The 17,528-nt window shown below is 41.0% G+C and overlaps 2 protein-coding genes across 4 annotated transcripts in view; both read left to right on the top strand.

Moving 5' to 3' along the window:
• The first annotated feature begins 6,523 nt into the window (after positions 1-6,523).
• mb21d2 (Mab-21 domain containing 2) lies at positions 6,524-13,351 on the top strand. Of its 3 annotated transcripts, none has more exons than XM_081723625.1 (4): positions 6,827-6,965; positions 7,402-7,439; positions 7,643-7,830; positions 10,601-13,351. In XM_081723625.1, the coding sequence occupies exon 4, from the start codon at positions 10,603-10,605 to the stop codon at positions 11,869-11,871; it is 1,269 nt and encodes a 422-aa protein (XP_081579751.1). In that variant the 5' UTR covers positions 6,827-6,965; positions 7,402-7,439; positions 7,643-7,830; positions 10,601-10,602; the 3' UTR covers positions 11,872-13,351. The 3 variants fall into 3 exon arrangements, with proteins under 3 accessions (XP_026887685.2, XP_081579751.1, XP_081579750.1); XM_081723624.1 differs by having other exon boundaries at positions 7,402-7,469; XM_027031884.3 differs by lacking the exons at positions 7,402-7,439; positions 7,643-7,830 and having other exon boundaries at positions 6,524-6,965.
• Positions 13,352-15,400: 2,049 nt separating this feature from the next.
• fgf12a (fibroblast growth factor 12a) overlaps positions 15,401-17,528 on the top strand; it is a 36,773-nt gene continuing 34,645 nt past the window's right edge. The window contains exon 1 of the mRNA XM_081723636.1: positions 15,401-15,486. Coding sequence (XP_081579762.1) covers positions 15,474-15,486 — 13 coding nt within the window. The 5' untranslated portion in view covers positions 15,401-15,473. The remainder of the gene's footprint in view (positions 15,487-17,528) is intronic.

Genomic DNA, 17,528 nt, shown 5'->3' with positions numbered 1-17,528 from the left:
CTGAGATTGCAATAAACCTTATAAACACATCAAATCAAATCAAGGTCTTTAATATCATACGCAATTTGATACACTGTATTCTATTATGATGTAATGCTTGTGCTACAGTACCATACCCTCACAGACAACATAAGATGCTGACAAATAAACTAGAATGAATAAATGGGGAATGGGAGAGAGATATTGCACAGATATGGACATATTAAAAATACACATAAAAATATAAATAAGAAGGAACATTAAATACATAATAGTAGTATTATATAACCACGGTTTATAGTATATAACTGTGTGGTAATTTATGAAATTGTATCACTGTAGAATACAGTGATTAAATGTGGAAGGTATTGATTGTGGAAGGTATTGCTATGTTGTAGTGAGGGAAGACCGATGCAAGTGAATTTTGAATGCAGTTTTGATGTTTTTTTGTAGGTCTCTGAGACTGTAGGTAGTCATGTTGACAAGGCATACTGAGATGTATTGTTACACAGGCCCTCAGACTCCATAGCCTTAACTAATAAGCAAAACATTCCAGGTCTATGCTTCACTTGATAGAATCCCCAGGGAAGTCAGGTGGACCTCTACACCCAGCAATCACAGCCATCAGACAGCGTTCTCAGTCATCTTCCCCAGATTACAGATTGGGTCCATGTGCTCCACATTTATACTATATAAGACTGTGCTTCCTACATGCCTTGCAATGTATTACCCCTGTTTACCATAGCATACCAAGCATTTCCATTGGGTATATTGGTTTTTGTGTACTGACTGGTTTTGTGTCCCTTGTTTTTGAATCTTGCCCTCAGTGGATTTGTTTGCTATTCATATTGTGTTTCTGGCTTTTTCTCTTTTCTGCTCCTGATGTTCTGTCACTTTGATAATCCCACTATTCCGGTTTTGACTTTGGGCTGTTGTCTGACTACATTCTTTTTGTCCGTACATTCTTGCTAACTTTTATCTGCAAGCATCAAGCTGATTCTGCCTTGTTGCATGTATACCTTCTATGATGCAGTGGTAATAGGAGTGTTCAACTGAAGCTCTTTATTTTTCTCAAAAGAAACAGATGTTGATGTGCCTTTCTGAGGATGTTAATGTTGTGTCGAGACCAGGATAGCGAGTCTCTCTGCTGAACACCTAGAAATCTGAAGCTATTGATTTCCACAGGAGAGTTATTGATGCTGACAGGAGAGTGAACCACACTCCACTTTCTGAAGTCTATTATGAGCTTTTGTAGTGTTAATGTATAGCCAGATTTTGTTGTGGCACCAGGCAGACTTTTTGTAGGCACACTCATCATTAACTTTATGAGTCTCATCCACAAAACTTAATGATTTTGGCTTTATTATAGCTTTACCACCAGAGTCATGGGTAAACAGGCTTTATAGCAGGGGGATACAGTAGCATACCTATGGTGCTCCCTTGCTCAGAGTCAATGTACCTAAGACTCAGTTCCCTGTCCTTAATCAATGGGGTCTGTTAGTCAGAAAGTCCATCACCCAGTTGCAGATGCATAGCCCCAAGTTGCTTAGCTTTAGCTGTAATTTAGATGTAACAAGTTTGTTAAAGCTTGAGCTAAACTCAATAAAAATCATCCTGACAATTTAATTTCCAGATGTGTCAGGGTACCATGCAGAGAGAGTGAGTAGGTATCATCTGCTGAGCAGTTCCAGTAATAAGCAAACTGATGTGAATAAAGTGTAGTAGGGGATGTAACTATTGACACATGACATGACTAACTTTTCCAGGCATTTTATTAATCAATCAAAATTTATTTCTATAGCGCTTTTTACAACAGATGTTGCTACAAAGCAGCTTTACAAATGTCCAAGTCCAAGCCCGCAGTGAGCAGGCCAAGGGTGACAGTGGCAAGGAAAAACTCCCTAGAGCATGAGGAAGAAACCCTGAGAGGAACCAAGACTCAAAAGGGGGGGGGGGGGGGGGGGGGCATCCTCCTCTGGCCAAGAGTTTTTCAAAACAGATGCAAGTGCAATGGGTCAGTAGTCACTCAAACAGGAGATAGGCATTTTCTTTAGTAAAGGCATGATGGTTGCTGTGGCTGTAGATACTGACCCCTGACAGATAATGTACATGTGTCTTTAAGACACAAGGTGTAATTCCATCTGGGTCAGGAGTTTTACATGTATTCACTGATTTACACACATTCGCACTTGTAACCAAAGCACCACTGTATCTGAACTTTGTAGTTTTCACAAAATTTCCTCATATTGAGCATAGAAGTGATTGAGCTCATCCACCAGCTGTGTTGATCAGAGGAGTAGGACAAGAACTGTAGTCAGTGATCATTTGTAGTCCTTGCCACATATGCCAGTGATTGGTCAGCTTTTGCCTGTACTGTCTTTTATCTTCTGTAATAGATGTCCATAGATCATATCTGGATTGTGTATAGCGTTCATTCTTGCACGAAAAAGAGGCAAATGTATGTTCTCTCAGGCACATGCAAATGTCACTGTTTATCCAGGGCTTCTGATTGTTGTATGTTCTGACAATCTGAGAGGGGACACAACAATCAAACATAATCAGTCACAGTGTAGGCATAATCATCAACATTCTCAGATGCCGTTTTAAAAATGGACCAGTCTGTGTTTTCCAGGCAGTCTTGGAGTTCAGATTTGTACTTTGAGTTCCAGCACTAAGCTTTCCTCACTGCTGATGGGGGCTATTTCAGTAACTGTTTATATGCCAGTAGCAGGAGCACATACAAGTGGACAGATTTAGAAAGTGAGTGAGAGGGACAGATTTCTATGCACATTTGATTGTGGTATAACAACGATCCAGTCTTTTTTTCTCAGGTAGGATACATACTGGTAGTATTTAGGCAGTAACATTTTAAGGTTGCAGTAGTTGAAATCCCTACAGGGAATACTACATAGAATGCATTCAGGCATTTTTTCCTGCTTGGTAACCTCAACCAGGTTTCAGTGAAGCAGAATACACAGCATTCCTACATGTCTCTGTGAGAATTAATGTGGCAAGTACGTTTATCCAGTTTGTAGTCAAGAGACTGGATGATATCTTACAAAATGCTAGGCAGAGGAGGCTGTGGGGGACACCAGAGTACCATTGCACCTCTTCCTTTTTCTTGGAGAGGACTGGAGTTTGCTATTGTTTGTGGAGTGAGTTGAAGTATGAATGGAATCTGGACTCATTAAAGGTAGCCTTTAAAAATAGGCTTTCTGACTATGATGACAAATAGCTCCTAGTTGTATTGCTTTTGATTATGGACTAGAAAACAACAGTAAAGCATATATTTTGAGAAGTTCCTATTAATCATATATTTACAAGGTTCTGACTTTCACCAATCCTCTTCTCATAAGGCAGTTTGTTTTTATGTCCAACATGACAATTTCAGAGGCAAAATCACAGTCCCCAGCAATATTACAAAATTCTCAATATAAAGTATCCACTAAATAAAAACAAAAGGGTACTTGAGAATCAGCACTATTAAATAAAACAAAAATATGGGAAAAAAGTCCACAACCTTGGAAGAAAAGTCTGCAAATTGGGTCATATAAGTAGTATGAGTTTTCAGGTAATGTAGACACATGACAGTGAAGTCTACATTCTTATTCAGATCAAGGGAGGAAGGGGAAGCCAGTATGAGCTATCTAAAGGTGCAAGAAAATCAATGGTTTTCCACCTTAAGATTTCCTTCTTATAGTGGTATGAAATCTGGGTTTAGAGTTTGGAAATGATATAATACCTGCAGCATGCAGGGTAATGAGACACTTGCTCCAAACAGGGATCTCCCAGGGAGAGCTGTGTGGTCTAACATTCTCCAATCTAAAAGAAGGCAAGCTGTATCCACGGCAACAAGGACTTTCAGAAACTAGAGAAAGCTCTCTATTGTATTCCATTGTATTAAAATGTATAATACTTTAATTATAAACATTTATTTATTATGGCACTTCACCTATGTACATAAACATTACTCTCTCTCTTGCTCTCTCTCCATACATACACATAAATTAATACACGTGTTTTAAAACAAAGAATACCCACATGCAGATTCATGTTCCCTGCTGTGCTTTGGAAACTAAACAATTTGCTCTATGCATCATTATGTATGCACACTGCAGCCACCACCATTATGGAACTATTCATTGGCTTTCATAGTGGATTTTTATCCTGTTTGTCACTCCCAGCTGAACATACCTGCAACTCTGCTTAGACAACCATGTCTTGTTCTTACACACATACACACACACACACACACACACACACACACACACACACACACACACACAGATTAATGTCCTGGATTAAAAATAACATGGCCTTCCAGTAAAAAGCATATGCAGGACTCCAATAATACCGAAACCAAAACTCTTCAGTCCACCTAGAACGAATCATGCAAGTTGTACATCTTATATAATACAGGCTTCCAAATCGTAGTGATGATGTATGAACCTTTCTGGCATTATTGGGCTCATAGAAAGCATCGCTTGGAAAAGAGTGAAAGTAATATAGATGTAGACAAAAAAAAATTATGTCTTTGGTTCAACTCCTTTTCTTTGGCTAGCTCCATTTGGGACATAATAGACCCTTACTGCAAGATGAAAGTATTGATGAAGGTACAGCTGGTAAACAGAAATGGCATTAGTGTGGTCTGGGAACCACAACATACTAAACTTCAACAAATATAAATTATATATCTGCAAAGAGTGTAGTATTCTCTTTTTCAGAAAAAAATGCATGGACATTAACATGAAGGTCTTTACTGGGGATTCTTAAATCATATTTGTAAGTGGTGGGGAGTGAGCGTAAATAGACAAATTTATATCAATCTATTTCATCACATGCACTCTGTACAAAAGAGATATAGCAAAAATAAAAAATAAAAAATAGAGGCCAACCCTAGACCATCACTATCAGCCCTGTGTTTGGGCATTTTTAGGCCTTGATAAGGTGCCATACAAAGATCATACAGAAGATAAACTTCTTGAAGGTAAACACACACACACACACACACACACACACAGAAGTAGTCTGTGTGAGGCAGTGTGCATGACTGACCAATGGTGGGGTGTGAGAAACTAGGACCTACAAAGCAATGCAATAACAGTGTATGGTGACTGTAGAAAGTAAATGTCAACATGAAAGCCAAATCCCAGACATTTTAGAAATCCTGACATTCTTAGGTCCCAAAAAGAGGACACAGAGCACCCCTGATTTAGCTCACTAATGTTACCCTGAGGTAAGCTAAATATTGGTTATAGAAAGCTGTTTAGCTAAATGCCACTAGATTGTGTCTAATTAACATATTTGTGACGCTATTGTGCCTAATTAACATATTTGTGACGCCTAGTATGGGATGGTGCCAACTCTTTACTTTTGGTTGCTTCTCTCCTACTCTCTGTGCTTACTTATACTGTATTTTAATACAGCCAATTTCCAATAAAGATGTTCTCATTTACATATTGTTTTTCAGTTTGTTGTCAGACAACGGGGCAAGTATGAAATAAGCTTAGTGACTGAAATCCATAAACATACAGGCATACTTGTTAAGCAGCAGTCACTTCCTAGTCATTTCTAAGCTACTACGCTTCACTGCTAAAATTGTCATAAATTCACCACACTCATTTTTTAAAGACAAAGGACGTGCTATGATTTATAAGCAGGCTAAATGTAATATGTTTCTGTTCTCTCACACAGCGCACAGAGTCATAACGGCCAACACGATCAAATCAATTTGTTTAAATTAAAGTACAAGTGGAGCAAACAGTGACTTGTCCTAAGCCTAGCGAAAAAGTCGCTAAGTTGACAGCATTTAGAGAAACAAGAAAAACAAAAAACGCGGCATGCATACTGTCTTCTGCTGATGTTGCGGGGCATTCCGAGTGAAGGGATTTAATCACCAGCAGATCCCCTGACCCAAATCAAGTGATTAATATGTTGACCCATATCAGGTGACCCGTATCATTGTGGCCTGTGGAATGGCCACAATGCACCTATGATTTTTACTTCATACGTTTCGTTAGCATGTCAACATAAGTCGCACGACTTCAAGAATATTACAACCGTGTCATTTTTACGCATTCGTCAATCTACCATCCATATTCTACTACTGCTACTCCTACTACTAGTGGTTATTATTACTAGGCTACTAATAGTAATAGTAGTTGGCTAGTAGTAGAAAGAGAAGGCTACTACTAAGTAGAAAGGGACCTTACAAAGATACTTTGTGACTTTTAAAAAACACTATAGGCAAGAACCTATAAAATGAATTAAGCAGTAGGCTAGTAGGCTTAGAAACTAATAATGTACTAGCAGTTGTAAGGCAAATAGACTAATAGTAGTTGAATATAATTAACAACAACAACAACTACTACTACTACTACTACGACTACTACTACTACTACTATTATTATTATTATTATTATTATTGTTATTATTATTATTATTATAGATCACGTTGTTATTATTATTGCTGTTAAGATATTATTGCCTTAAACTGTGAGAGTGAGATTTTCAGTGCTGTAGAAATCATTTTATTTCTCCAGATTTCATCCTGACGTCTGCTGTGGTGAGCGGTTCAGGACTGCTCGTGGATTACATGACATCACGAATCAGAGCGCCAGCAATTCATTCCGCACGTAGTTTATAAAAAGGAGCGGAAAGCATGAGAAGCGCTCACGCGAAGACAGAGCGGTAGTGGAGGACGTAGCAACGCCTGCTGTTTCTCTGTATCATGAAGATGGCGGCCCCTGCCCTAACCAGTCGGGCCGGATCCGTCAACAGTCTTGGAAGCAGTCCTACAGCTACGCCCGGCAGCATCAACAATAACAGACTCCCGTCCTGTCCTACGCTTGATTTCAGGTCCGGGGCGAGGATAGAAGAGGTGAACAGACTCATCCAAGAATTCAGCAAACACGATCAGCGAGAATACGATGACCAACGGGCTCTGGAAATTCACACAGCTAAGGATTTCATATTTTCAATGCTCGGTAAGAAAAGGTTTAACCAAAGCATAAAAAAACCAATCGAGTCTTTTGAATTAGATGCAGCTTCTACATATCGTCATACAATGTCCCTTAATAGATTAGGGTTTTCTGTTTTATTTATCCTTAACTTAATTTACATGATAAGATACATGTGTAGTTAATCTGTCCTCCACCCAAAGTGCAAAGTAACCGTGCGTAGCACGTTTAATTCCATGCTTTTTAATTTTTTAAAAAAATTATTTTATTTTATCTCTAGACAAATCACAGAATCCATTTTGGTCGTAAGCGATTTTTTTCTTTGACCCTCTTCCCGGACACATACGCAAAATAAATCTACAGTCGGGGAATGCTTTCTCTTAATCCGATTTTCGAGAGACTCGAAGTGATTATTTCCACATGTTGAATTCTCTTCTTCACTATCTTTCTCTGAATGAAAAAGTCAAGGCTCGACTTATGTTATTCGAGACGTTGACAAAGGTCAGTACCATGGACAGAGAACTCGCAAAGGTATTATTTATAAAATACTATTATCTTGCTAAATGGATTAGACGGATTCATCTGATAATTCGAGTCATCCGATTTACTGGATAAAAAATTTAAATAATATACAACACTGAGAAGATGAAATGCTATTAAAACACGTTTACTGAGTAAATGCCGTGTTTGATTACTTCTTTAAGCGTTGATCTTTGGCAAGACCTCTGGTTCAGTTTCATCAGGATTCTGTTAGACATGGGTGCGATTTATGGTTCTGCCCCGAGCTACCCGACTGAGACTGCTGTCGCTAATTTGATTGGATCGGAGGGTTTACTACACTTGGAGAGCACGAGGGGAGCAGAATGAATAATAAGGCGTCAACAAGGCAAAGGTTAGTGCTGCAGCATTGGTTAGATACAAAGGATGAAGTGGCTGTCACTGGGGAAGGTGGGGTTTACCATGTTAGTGCAGAAATGAATGTAAGAGGTTGATGTGTTTTGTATTCTTGTACTGAAGAAGGTATAAGCTGTTGCATGGGATGCTTTGCCAACAGGATTTTTGCTAAATTTATAGTCCTGTTCACAACCTATCCATGGTGAAAATGCCATTTTAAAACCTTTTCAATATATCAATAAAACTATTGTTAGGAACAGCACTGAACAAATGATGGAGGGTTTCTTAGTGGTCATTGACAGCTTTAGTGGAGTGGCTATTTTCGGTGGCAACTCAATAGCCCTGGTTTTTGGTCACAGCCCAAGCGGAAGGGGGTATGACAGCACCAAGCCATCTGTGGGAACCCTGTGACCACTGAGGCGTGTGTGATCTACAGCTCTCTCTCTATCTCTACCGCTCTCTGAGGCACACACAGGCACAAGACACAGACAGACGCTGTTTTCACACTCCCAACCTCCCCAGCCATTTACCAGGGCACAATTCAGACAGCAGGAATGCTTATTGGCCAGCAGTGTCCATGTATGCAAATTAGAGAGCGTAAACAAAAGTAACGCTGGAGAGTTTGAAACTTTCAGTCTCCGTTCGACAGAAAGACTGAAGGAAGGGGTCAGAGGGGGTGCAGTGCTGTCTGAATAATCAGTATTTTTTTTTTACCAAAAACAGAGTGAGCTCAGTGTCTAAGGGCATAGCGTTGTGGGAACATTTGATGAAGAAAGGGGAGAGATTCTCACTTTAATTGAAAGACATTTCTTTTCTAACTGTGTATAAAGGGGAAATTGCCAAGGGCTTGGCCTACCACTGGCCACATCCTGCCACAAGAACCAAGCTCTACCAGAGACTGTCTCTGCCGCTATGGTGGTCTGTAATAGTTGGGTACTACCTTCCCCTCATAATCTCTTCATTTCTAAGATTGACCATATCAGTGTAACAGTCTTTGAAAGTTCTTAATGAATTACATACCTAGCTTTTTGACATATTATGCATTTTAACTTTCACCAGAGAAATGGTCGGATTGTCTTATGACACAGCTGTCCTATACTGGGCACTTGAGGCTGCATCTTTACTATTGCCCTGAAGAGGGAGCTTTAGCTGCTGCCACTGGTTTTGCTCTAGCCTACTCTGGATCAGGTCTTTTTGTGTGTGTATGGGGGGGGTGTGTTTGTGTGTTTATGTGTCTATTACATAATGTTTAGTACTTTGCTTGCCAATTACTTTTTCTTCTTGGAAAGTATTACCACTGATTCTAACTGAGGGCTGTGGACCCTGACTTGAAATCAAGCCAAGCATTAACAACATATCCGTCCTCATTACCACTCAAGTGCAATAAAGAAAAAACATCACCGTCTCTCCTTTTGGCAGCAGAGTTGGAAGACAGAGATGAGAGAAACTGAAGCTGAGGAAATAGAACAGGAGGGTCTATTAATGGACTGATGCTCTGTTAGTGAACTCCAAGGACACTGGACTGAGCCCTTGTCTCATCTAAAAAGCATCCATAAATATTGGAATACATGTCCATGGCCAGTGGAATGGCAAGTGCCCCTATGTAGTGACAGACAAGGCTGCTTAAAATGCATTAGGCAAGTGTAATTGCTTCAAGCTCCCCACTATATCTACGTGCAGAATTAACATCTTAATACTTTAGCTCTAAGAATCTACACTTTTTACCTGAAAACTGCCATACACTTTCTCTCTCCTGTAGCCTACCATAGAGGATTCTAGATTCCTCCCTTATCGATCAACTGCCTTTTACCAGCACCGGTGTTCTTTAAGGTCTTGCTATTGATCCAATGGAAACAGATGCCAGAGAGTGTTGTCCTACTTACAGGGCAGTGGCAGGACATAAATCATGTGACAGGAAGTTTTGATGTTTGGTATAACAATGTTAAACTGTTGTTTACTTAACTTAAAAAAGTTGAGTTAACTAATTGTCCTAAAAACAATGAAAGCGAAAGTAAATGGACAAAAAGCTTAATGTACTTAAGGTATGATACTGTATTGCTTCAATAATTTTAGTAAATAAACTAATCCTATATGTAAAAATAATTTAAACATTTTATGTTTTAACTTAAATGTATGTATGAAATTATAAATAATAGTTATCCTATCTCATTATTGCACGGAACGCCACCCCCCCACGAGTCACGTGGTACAGCCTGCTGCATGCAGCTGAAGTTCACAGTTGTTTGTAGCCACAACCTCTGTGATGGCACACACCTATACAGGGGTTGATGTTAAGTGTTTGTCTGTCTATTTAAACCACCACCTGTGTGTGTCATCGTTGGTCACTGTTACTGTTACTGTCATCGTTAGTGTTATTGTGTGTGTGTAGCCATTGTTAGCGTGATACGTCGTTGTTCCTGTCTACACTGTTCGTTGTTATGTGTGAGTGCCGCAAGTGGCATCAATGTTCTATGTCATTAAACGTCTCACTAAATCGAGGGAGTCTGTGCGTCCTGTTCCGCACCCTGCGGCACTTGGGCCACCATTGCAATTATAATTAAGTAGCTGTGATGAATGAACTATGTCAGGATGGAGTTGCCATGTCTTTTAAACAGGATCCTCAAAGATCTCATTGGAATGTACAAAATTATCCAAAAAGTACATTTAACTCAAAATTGTTAAGTTTTTATCTGACTTTATTTTGACAATAACAAAATGAGATTACAGTGTACTTTTCTCTTTTCTGTTCCCAATCTATCCTCTTTCAGGTATGGTCCAGAAGCTTGACCAGAAGTTGCCAGTCGCTAACGAGTACTTACTTTTGTCGGGTGGAGTTCGGGATGGCGTGGTGGACATGGATCTGGATGAGCTGGGTGTGTATAATCGAGGTAGTGAGTATGACATGGCCTTTACCCTGCTGGTTCCTGCACTGAAGCTGCACGACCGCAACCAGCCTGTCACACTGGACATGCGTCACTCAGCACTGGGACATTCCTGGCTCAGTCTGCGTCTGTTTGACGAAGGCACCATCACCCGCTGGAGGGACTGCTGCACACTGGCCGACCACCTCAGCGGCACCACTAACTACTTCTTCTCTCCCACCCTGGTGGCTGACTGGTTCCAGGACGCTGTGGAACTCGTGCTGGCCGAAGTGCAGCGCAAGCCGCAGCGGGGCACACCGAGGGTGGAGAGGGTGGAGCGTCACAGCACCCTGCTCTCCATGATCCTGGGTGTGGGTAGCAGTCGCATGCTCTATGACATAGTGCCCGTGGTGTCTTTTAAAGGTTGGCCAGCTGTTGCCCAGAGCTGGCTGATGGAGAATCACTTCTGGGATGGCAAGATTACGGAGGAGGAGGTGATCAGTGGCTTCTACCTGCTCCCTGCCTGCTCAGCCTCCGGACAGAGGGAGAATGAGTGGCGGCTTTCCTTTGCTCGTAGCGAGGTGCAGCTGAAAAAGTGCATTGCCCCGGGTCTCATGCAAGCATATCAAGCCTGCAAGTCCATAATTGTGAAGTCGCTGGGCCAGCCCACAGCCATGAGCCCTTACCACTTACGCAGTATCATGCTCTGGGCCTGTGATCGCTTGCCGCCGAGCTACCTCGCACAAGATGATTTTGCCACCCACTTCTTGCTGGGCCTGATCGATGACCTGCAGCACTGCCTCGTCAACAAGACCTGTCCCAACTATTTCATCCCACAGTGCAACATGCTGGAGCACCTGTGTGATGAGACGGCCATGTTTCATGCTCGCAAACTCGCCCTGGTGCGTGCTGATCCGGTCGAGCACCTACGCTCCGCCATTGAGCAGGCCAAGGCGGCCAACCGCCTGACACAGGACATGCATCAACGCGGCAGCTCCTCTGGCCTGCCCTCGCCGCAGGCAGTCCCCTCCTCCACAGACCACCAGCAGCCTGATGACCGACTTGCCAAGAAGCTGCAGCAGCTGGTAACCGAGAACCCAGGCAAGTCCATCTCTGTGTTCATCAACCCGGATGACGTGTCCCGGCCACACTTCCGCATCGATGACAAGTTCTTCTAAGAAGCAAGGTGTCCCATGCTGTTTGCCTGAGGTTCAGATGCTTCTAGGCGCCTGTTGAGGTGTGCTGCACCGCTTTGAAACAGGACCTATGTGCCCTTAACTACTCACTGCTCAGAGTTACTGAGACTCTGTGTTCCAGCATGTGGAATGTCATCTGGGAGAAACACAGACTGAAAATGTAGAAACCAATGTCATGAAGCCTTTTGGGCATAGGGAACACTAAGCAATTTTGGTTAGCTATGTTTGGAAATTCAGAAATGCTGTGCACAGCCCAGTGCATTATACATGATGACAATTTTTTTCCCAATGTGTAAGAAATGAATTGCTGCAGTATCTGGAAATACAATATAATTCCTATATAACAGTGATTTCAGATGAACCGGAAGTACACTGTAAACTAGTGAATACAAGAGTCAGATGGTTTCCTTCATATGCTTTCATTGTGTCAAAATTTGTTTTTTGTCTTTGAACAATGTACAAAAAAGCTCTTACTATTGTAAAGCAATGACCTAATATGTCAAAGAAAGCCAAATCCTTTTATATCTGGCTAATGAATAACACTCAGATACAATATTCTTAAGTGCAATTATTGAAATGTAGAATTACACCCAGTTACAATTCTCTTTCAGCTTTGGAAACTTGTCTTGTATATGACAAAAACTGGTATATTATCCCCAAAGCACTGCTGCTGTCAGTAATGAATGAATTACATTTCACTATTTGAAAATGCTGCTTATAGCTATATCACTAGCCATTGTAAACCCATTATAAGCCTGCATATCAAAACAATTTTTAACACTTATCTTGCAAACCATAACTTGATTAGTATGTAGGAAAAATCACTACATCATATCTTCAAGTGAAAAATTCACTTCACAAGTAGTGTATCGCCTGTAAATAAACAATTGTGTATGGCTGTTTTTGAAGTGTTGTTGACAAAACAATCTTTGCCTTGCACAATAACAGCTATGATGTGCACTTTTCTGCAACACTAAAATGATACTTAATAAGGCAAACCTAATCCAACTTTTGCTCCTGCTTCACATAAGGATATCATTACACCAATGTAATTGCATAATAATAGCATTTTGCAACTGCATCGTACATGTTATTTCACTGCTTTGAATACTCACCATTAAATTATCTGTACAATATTCACAATATTTACACTTGTCATCCTTGTATGGGACCAAATATCCAGTATCTCTACTCCAGTATCTTTACTATTGCCTTCTGAGCATGGACTGTGAAGTTGTTCATTTGGAGTCATTAATTTTTCCTGAACTTCCATTTTGTGGTTCACTTTATTTCTCCTCCTATTATTTATTAATAAGATAATTTTGTCCATATCACTCATGTCTTTGCTATGGAACTAAAAATTACGATGTCCTGGCATGGACAAAACAAAGGTTTTCTGTAGGTTTCCGTGTTCATTGGTGTAAGATAAAAAGGTAATAAACTTGCTTATCAGAGCATGTCATACTGCAGTTGTTGCTCTGTGTTTGCTGCAGTACACACAAATATGTTTGAGATTTAACCTTTTGCATGTACGCAGTTATACACATACATGCTTACACACACAAAGTGTGTTCCTCAGACTTGCTGAGTAAGCGCTTTTGGTGATATAACTTCCCAGAATATTCCATCCCACATAACTGTAACAGCAGCCCTCTAACTGCTGACCTACACTTCCAAACCTGAAAAACCCCCACAGACAATCCTTTTTCAAAATATAGTGTTCACTTAGAATTCAATCCTGTCACATTTCCCATGCAAACTACCAAGAACCGACAATTTATATGACCACAATGCATGGTGCATAGATGCTGAAAGTGTAGTTGAAAAAAAGACAAAAGTGACAGCATGAATCTGGAGGTTCTGTTCCATTCAGCCGCATTTTCCTCTGGTTCTCATGCTTGTCCATGTGGCAGCTCAACCTGAAAAGAAAATAAGCAGGTAGATGTGGAGGCAAGGAATTTCTGAAATTCCTATTTTACTATCTAATCTCACACAAGCACAGTCACACACATATTTGATTTTATCATCAGGATGTGATAATATATATGTTGCATATCCTGTGCATTATATATAATACTACTTATATATGTAATAATGATTTTCGCAGCCTTAACCTAGACCTGACCCAAACCCTAAGTTAAGTAACAGAAAATTAATGTTTTGTGACTTTAAAAAAAGCAAATGTAATCAAAAGCATTATACATTTTCAAGACTTAAGGTTTTCTCATGTTTTCTTAAATAGTCAAGATTTTGTTGGCCTAAGAAATGCAGTTACACAAACCAACACGCACATGAGTGCACACATATTTCAACACTTTTTATTTAGTGAAATAGGCCTATCATCAACATAACTTGCAAAAAGTTGGTTCAACCTTCATCGGTGTAAAATACAAACAGATATATTTGAATCTTGGAAGAAACCTTGTGAATTCCATGTATTTTATACTGCAGACGTTTTGCAGCTAAAATAGTCTAGGGGGTTCATATCAGTTTTGCATATCCAAGGTTTCCTTTCCTATCTGGTGAGAGTCCCTAATCAAACAGTAGAATATTGAAAGCTTTTCTCAAAGATGCTTCTTTCCAAATGTATTACTCAAGCTCTAAGCACTGAACCCCACCCCAAAATATGCCAAATCACTTCTACATGCATGTGTATAATGTTCAGTCAACCTTGGCACAAGTCACTAAGGTGATTATCAAAGAGGTGTATAAAATGCAATATCTTTGTCCAGTTGAAATGGCCTTGGGCTTCTAATTTCAGCCCAAAGCACAGCAATGGCTATCTTATAGCAGTATCTAGTTCTTTTTTTGACCGCTTAGGTAACATAATCCATTATTCCAGTGTCCCTGCATACTGCTGACATCGCCACTCCAGACTTTGATCAATGAGGGTGCTGGATAACACCCCCTTTAATTTATTTATTATTTTTACCCAAACACAACTGGAGATGTTGGTACATTATTGGGTGGGCTGGACATTACCCTTCAGTTACCCACTGCTGGCAGGATGGCAGGGTGTTTACACCACAAAAGCTTTCATTGTCAGAAGGTATGGTGAAGTCTTCACAACTTACAGTTATATCACAGGTTATTAGTATGAGCAACAGCACTAAGAAGGGCACACATATCAGCACACACAAAGTTAAAAAACAAAAATTAAACATTACTTAATTGATCAATCAGACTGCGTCAACTCCCCCTCACCTTACAGACGTCGTTACCTCATAACACAACCGCTGCATCATCACGGCAGTACCCTAGGAAAGCAGTTCATAACCAGGTAAAACTTACACCTTCACCAGACGATTCTCTATCTCTCTCTCTCTCGCTCGCTCGCTCGCTCGCTCGCACCCCCCCCCCCCCCCCCCCCGCCCGCCCCTGGTGTGGAATAAAAACCTAGGCAGAAGCTTGTACACCAATAGCGCTGTCACAATACCAGTGCTATAACGGGCTTGATCGATTACAGTGCGTCCCTGTATCCGGTTTTTTTGCCCCGTCCGAGGAGCTCAGACGCATCCCGAAACAGCTCTGAACCACATCACCCCCATCAGTTCCTTCTCTGAACTACCAAAAGCTAGCGCGACATGGATAAAGCCGGTAAGGAACTTAAAAGAGATGTTTTTAATCTCTTTACGCCCGGAGAGTTTGCTTGCTGGACTCTGAGTAATTGCTGCGCTGGTGAGTCGTTTTGAGTGTGGACTGCGGAACCGACCGGCTCAGACTCGGTGGGGTTTGGCTTTATGCTCATTGCAGCAGTGGAACAAAACAGGCTCACTATTTGACTTGAACCGCGTGGCCATTACAGAAGTCCCTGCCAGAACGATTTATTTCACTTTCTTTCTTTCTTTTTTTTTTTTACAGATGAGTTAGTTCTGCAAATCTGACTGGCGTTAGAAAACTGTGCCAAGAAACAGACATGTGTCGGTCGCTTCAATTCCTTGTTGTGGCGGCCGCAGACTGAAAAAGCACTAGATGAGAGAACTCTTGCAGCGTATAGTTCTTATTCACAATATTGTCTTAATTCAAACAATGTATGATTTTAACACGAATTTGGGGTAAAAATCTGAGGGTGTTTACTGGGAGAATTACTCTTCTCGAGCTTAAGCATGGGACAGGTGCATTGAACAAAGTGCTGGCTTTTCACTTTTTGGGCGACAGGAGCGTACCGGTGACGTGCAGGCCGCGTGTCAGCATACGCGCATGCAGAGCTTCTTTACTCAGCTAGAAAAGCTCGGAATCCTGACGTAGTTAGGACGCTGTTTTGGTTACTCGTATAGGCCAGTATTCTCAGAGGCATTGCTAAAGCTTAATTCAGGTTCACAAGGTTGGTTAAAAGAACTGCGTAATAAGTAAGATATCCAGTTTGAGAAGTTGAATAGAACACAAGCAAAACGAGTTATGTTATCTTGTCCGGTTATCCTCATCATGCTACCTATCCTCTGTTTCCATTTGATATGATAGAAATATACATGACGGAGCATGTGCTCTTTGTTTGCAAAAGGAGATAGTAGAAGGGAGATTTAACTGTATGCACTCACTTATTACTCACTTTTCTTAGCTTTATTAAACCTGAGTTATTCTTTCGCAGAACGTATAGGCGAAGGCCTGCGCGGATAGCACGCGAACCTAACGTGACCACATGTCCCTTTATACCCTAAGTATGTATGCCTGCAGGCTGGATCAACTTCAAATGGGAGTTCCTTTTCCTGAATGCTTTCTTATTGGTCTAATAGAAAATATATGCAAACACGAGCTATGTCCTTTACCTATACTCTCAGCGCACGAAATGTTGAATATTTAACCTATCCGTAATTTTATATACAACATAAAACGCATTTTTAATGTAAAACATAAATAGAAACACGTTTTTCTTCTTTAACGCTACCTTGCAACCAACGATGGTTATTTCACGCTCCCCTCCATTCTGTACACCTTGACAGACTGCCCATATTAGGTATGTGAAAATGAGCTGTGATTATCGCTTTTAGGTCAGACTGTATATATAGGTTTGGTCATAAAAACACTAAATACCGGCGGTGTGGACACATTCAAAGTGGCGATGTCGACTTAATATTCAACCTTACTATGTAGCTACAGCTGTTCGGACATAACTAGTTAATTTCAACAGTAAGATGTTGCATTGTAGCGTAGTGCAACCCAACTATCCAATTCCAGTTAGTCTAATATATTCTTTTAAGACACAATACAGACAGTGTAGGTTAAACAAGATATTCTCTCGCTGCATGCGGAGACAAAATAAAACGTCCGGAGTGGCAACGGTGGGCTGGTGAGCAGGGTCGTAATTGAAAACAGTGTAAAAACTGTAATTGAATGTTGACAGCGCAGTGGGACACACCCATGTCGGCACCAATGTGCATGACACTGTTCACGTGTCCCTCCGCACAAAACTCCGCTTTCCATCATGGCCACACCCATACCCCTCATCAGGAGTCCTCACACTGGGCTACACCATCCCCTCTCACCAGGCGTGGGTTCATCAACCAGTGGCACGCTCCCAAAAGCCTCGCTACCATCCCACTTCTGAAACCAAGTATAAAGAAGGCTGAAGGCAGCCACCCTACCCGGGACTCAAATCCAGGTCTGACAGGAGGCAAATGTGAGCTCTGACCACCGGATCA

The sequence above is a fragment of the Electrophorus electricus genome, chromosome 11 (genome assembly GCF_041902795.1).
Source record: "Electrophorus electricus isolate QZ-2024a chromosome 11, ASM4190279v1, whole genome shotgun sequence".
NCBI classification, from domain to species: Eukaryota; Metazoa; Chordata; class Actinopteri; order Gymnotiformes; family Gymnotidae; genus Electrophorus; species Electrophorus electricus.
This window is presented reverse-complemented; position numbering and strand designations above follow the sequence as displayed.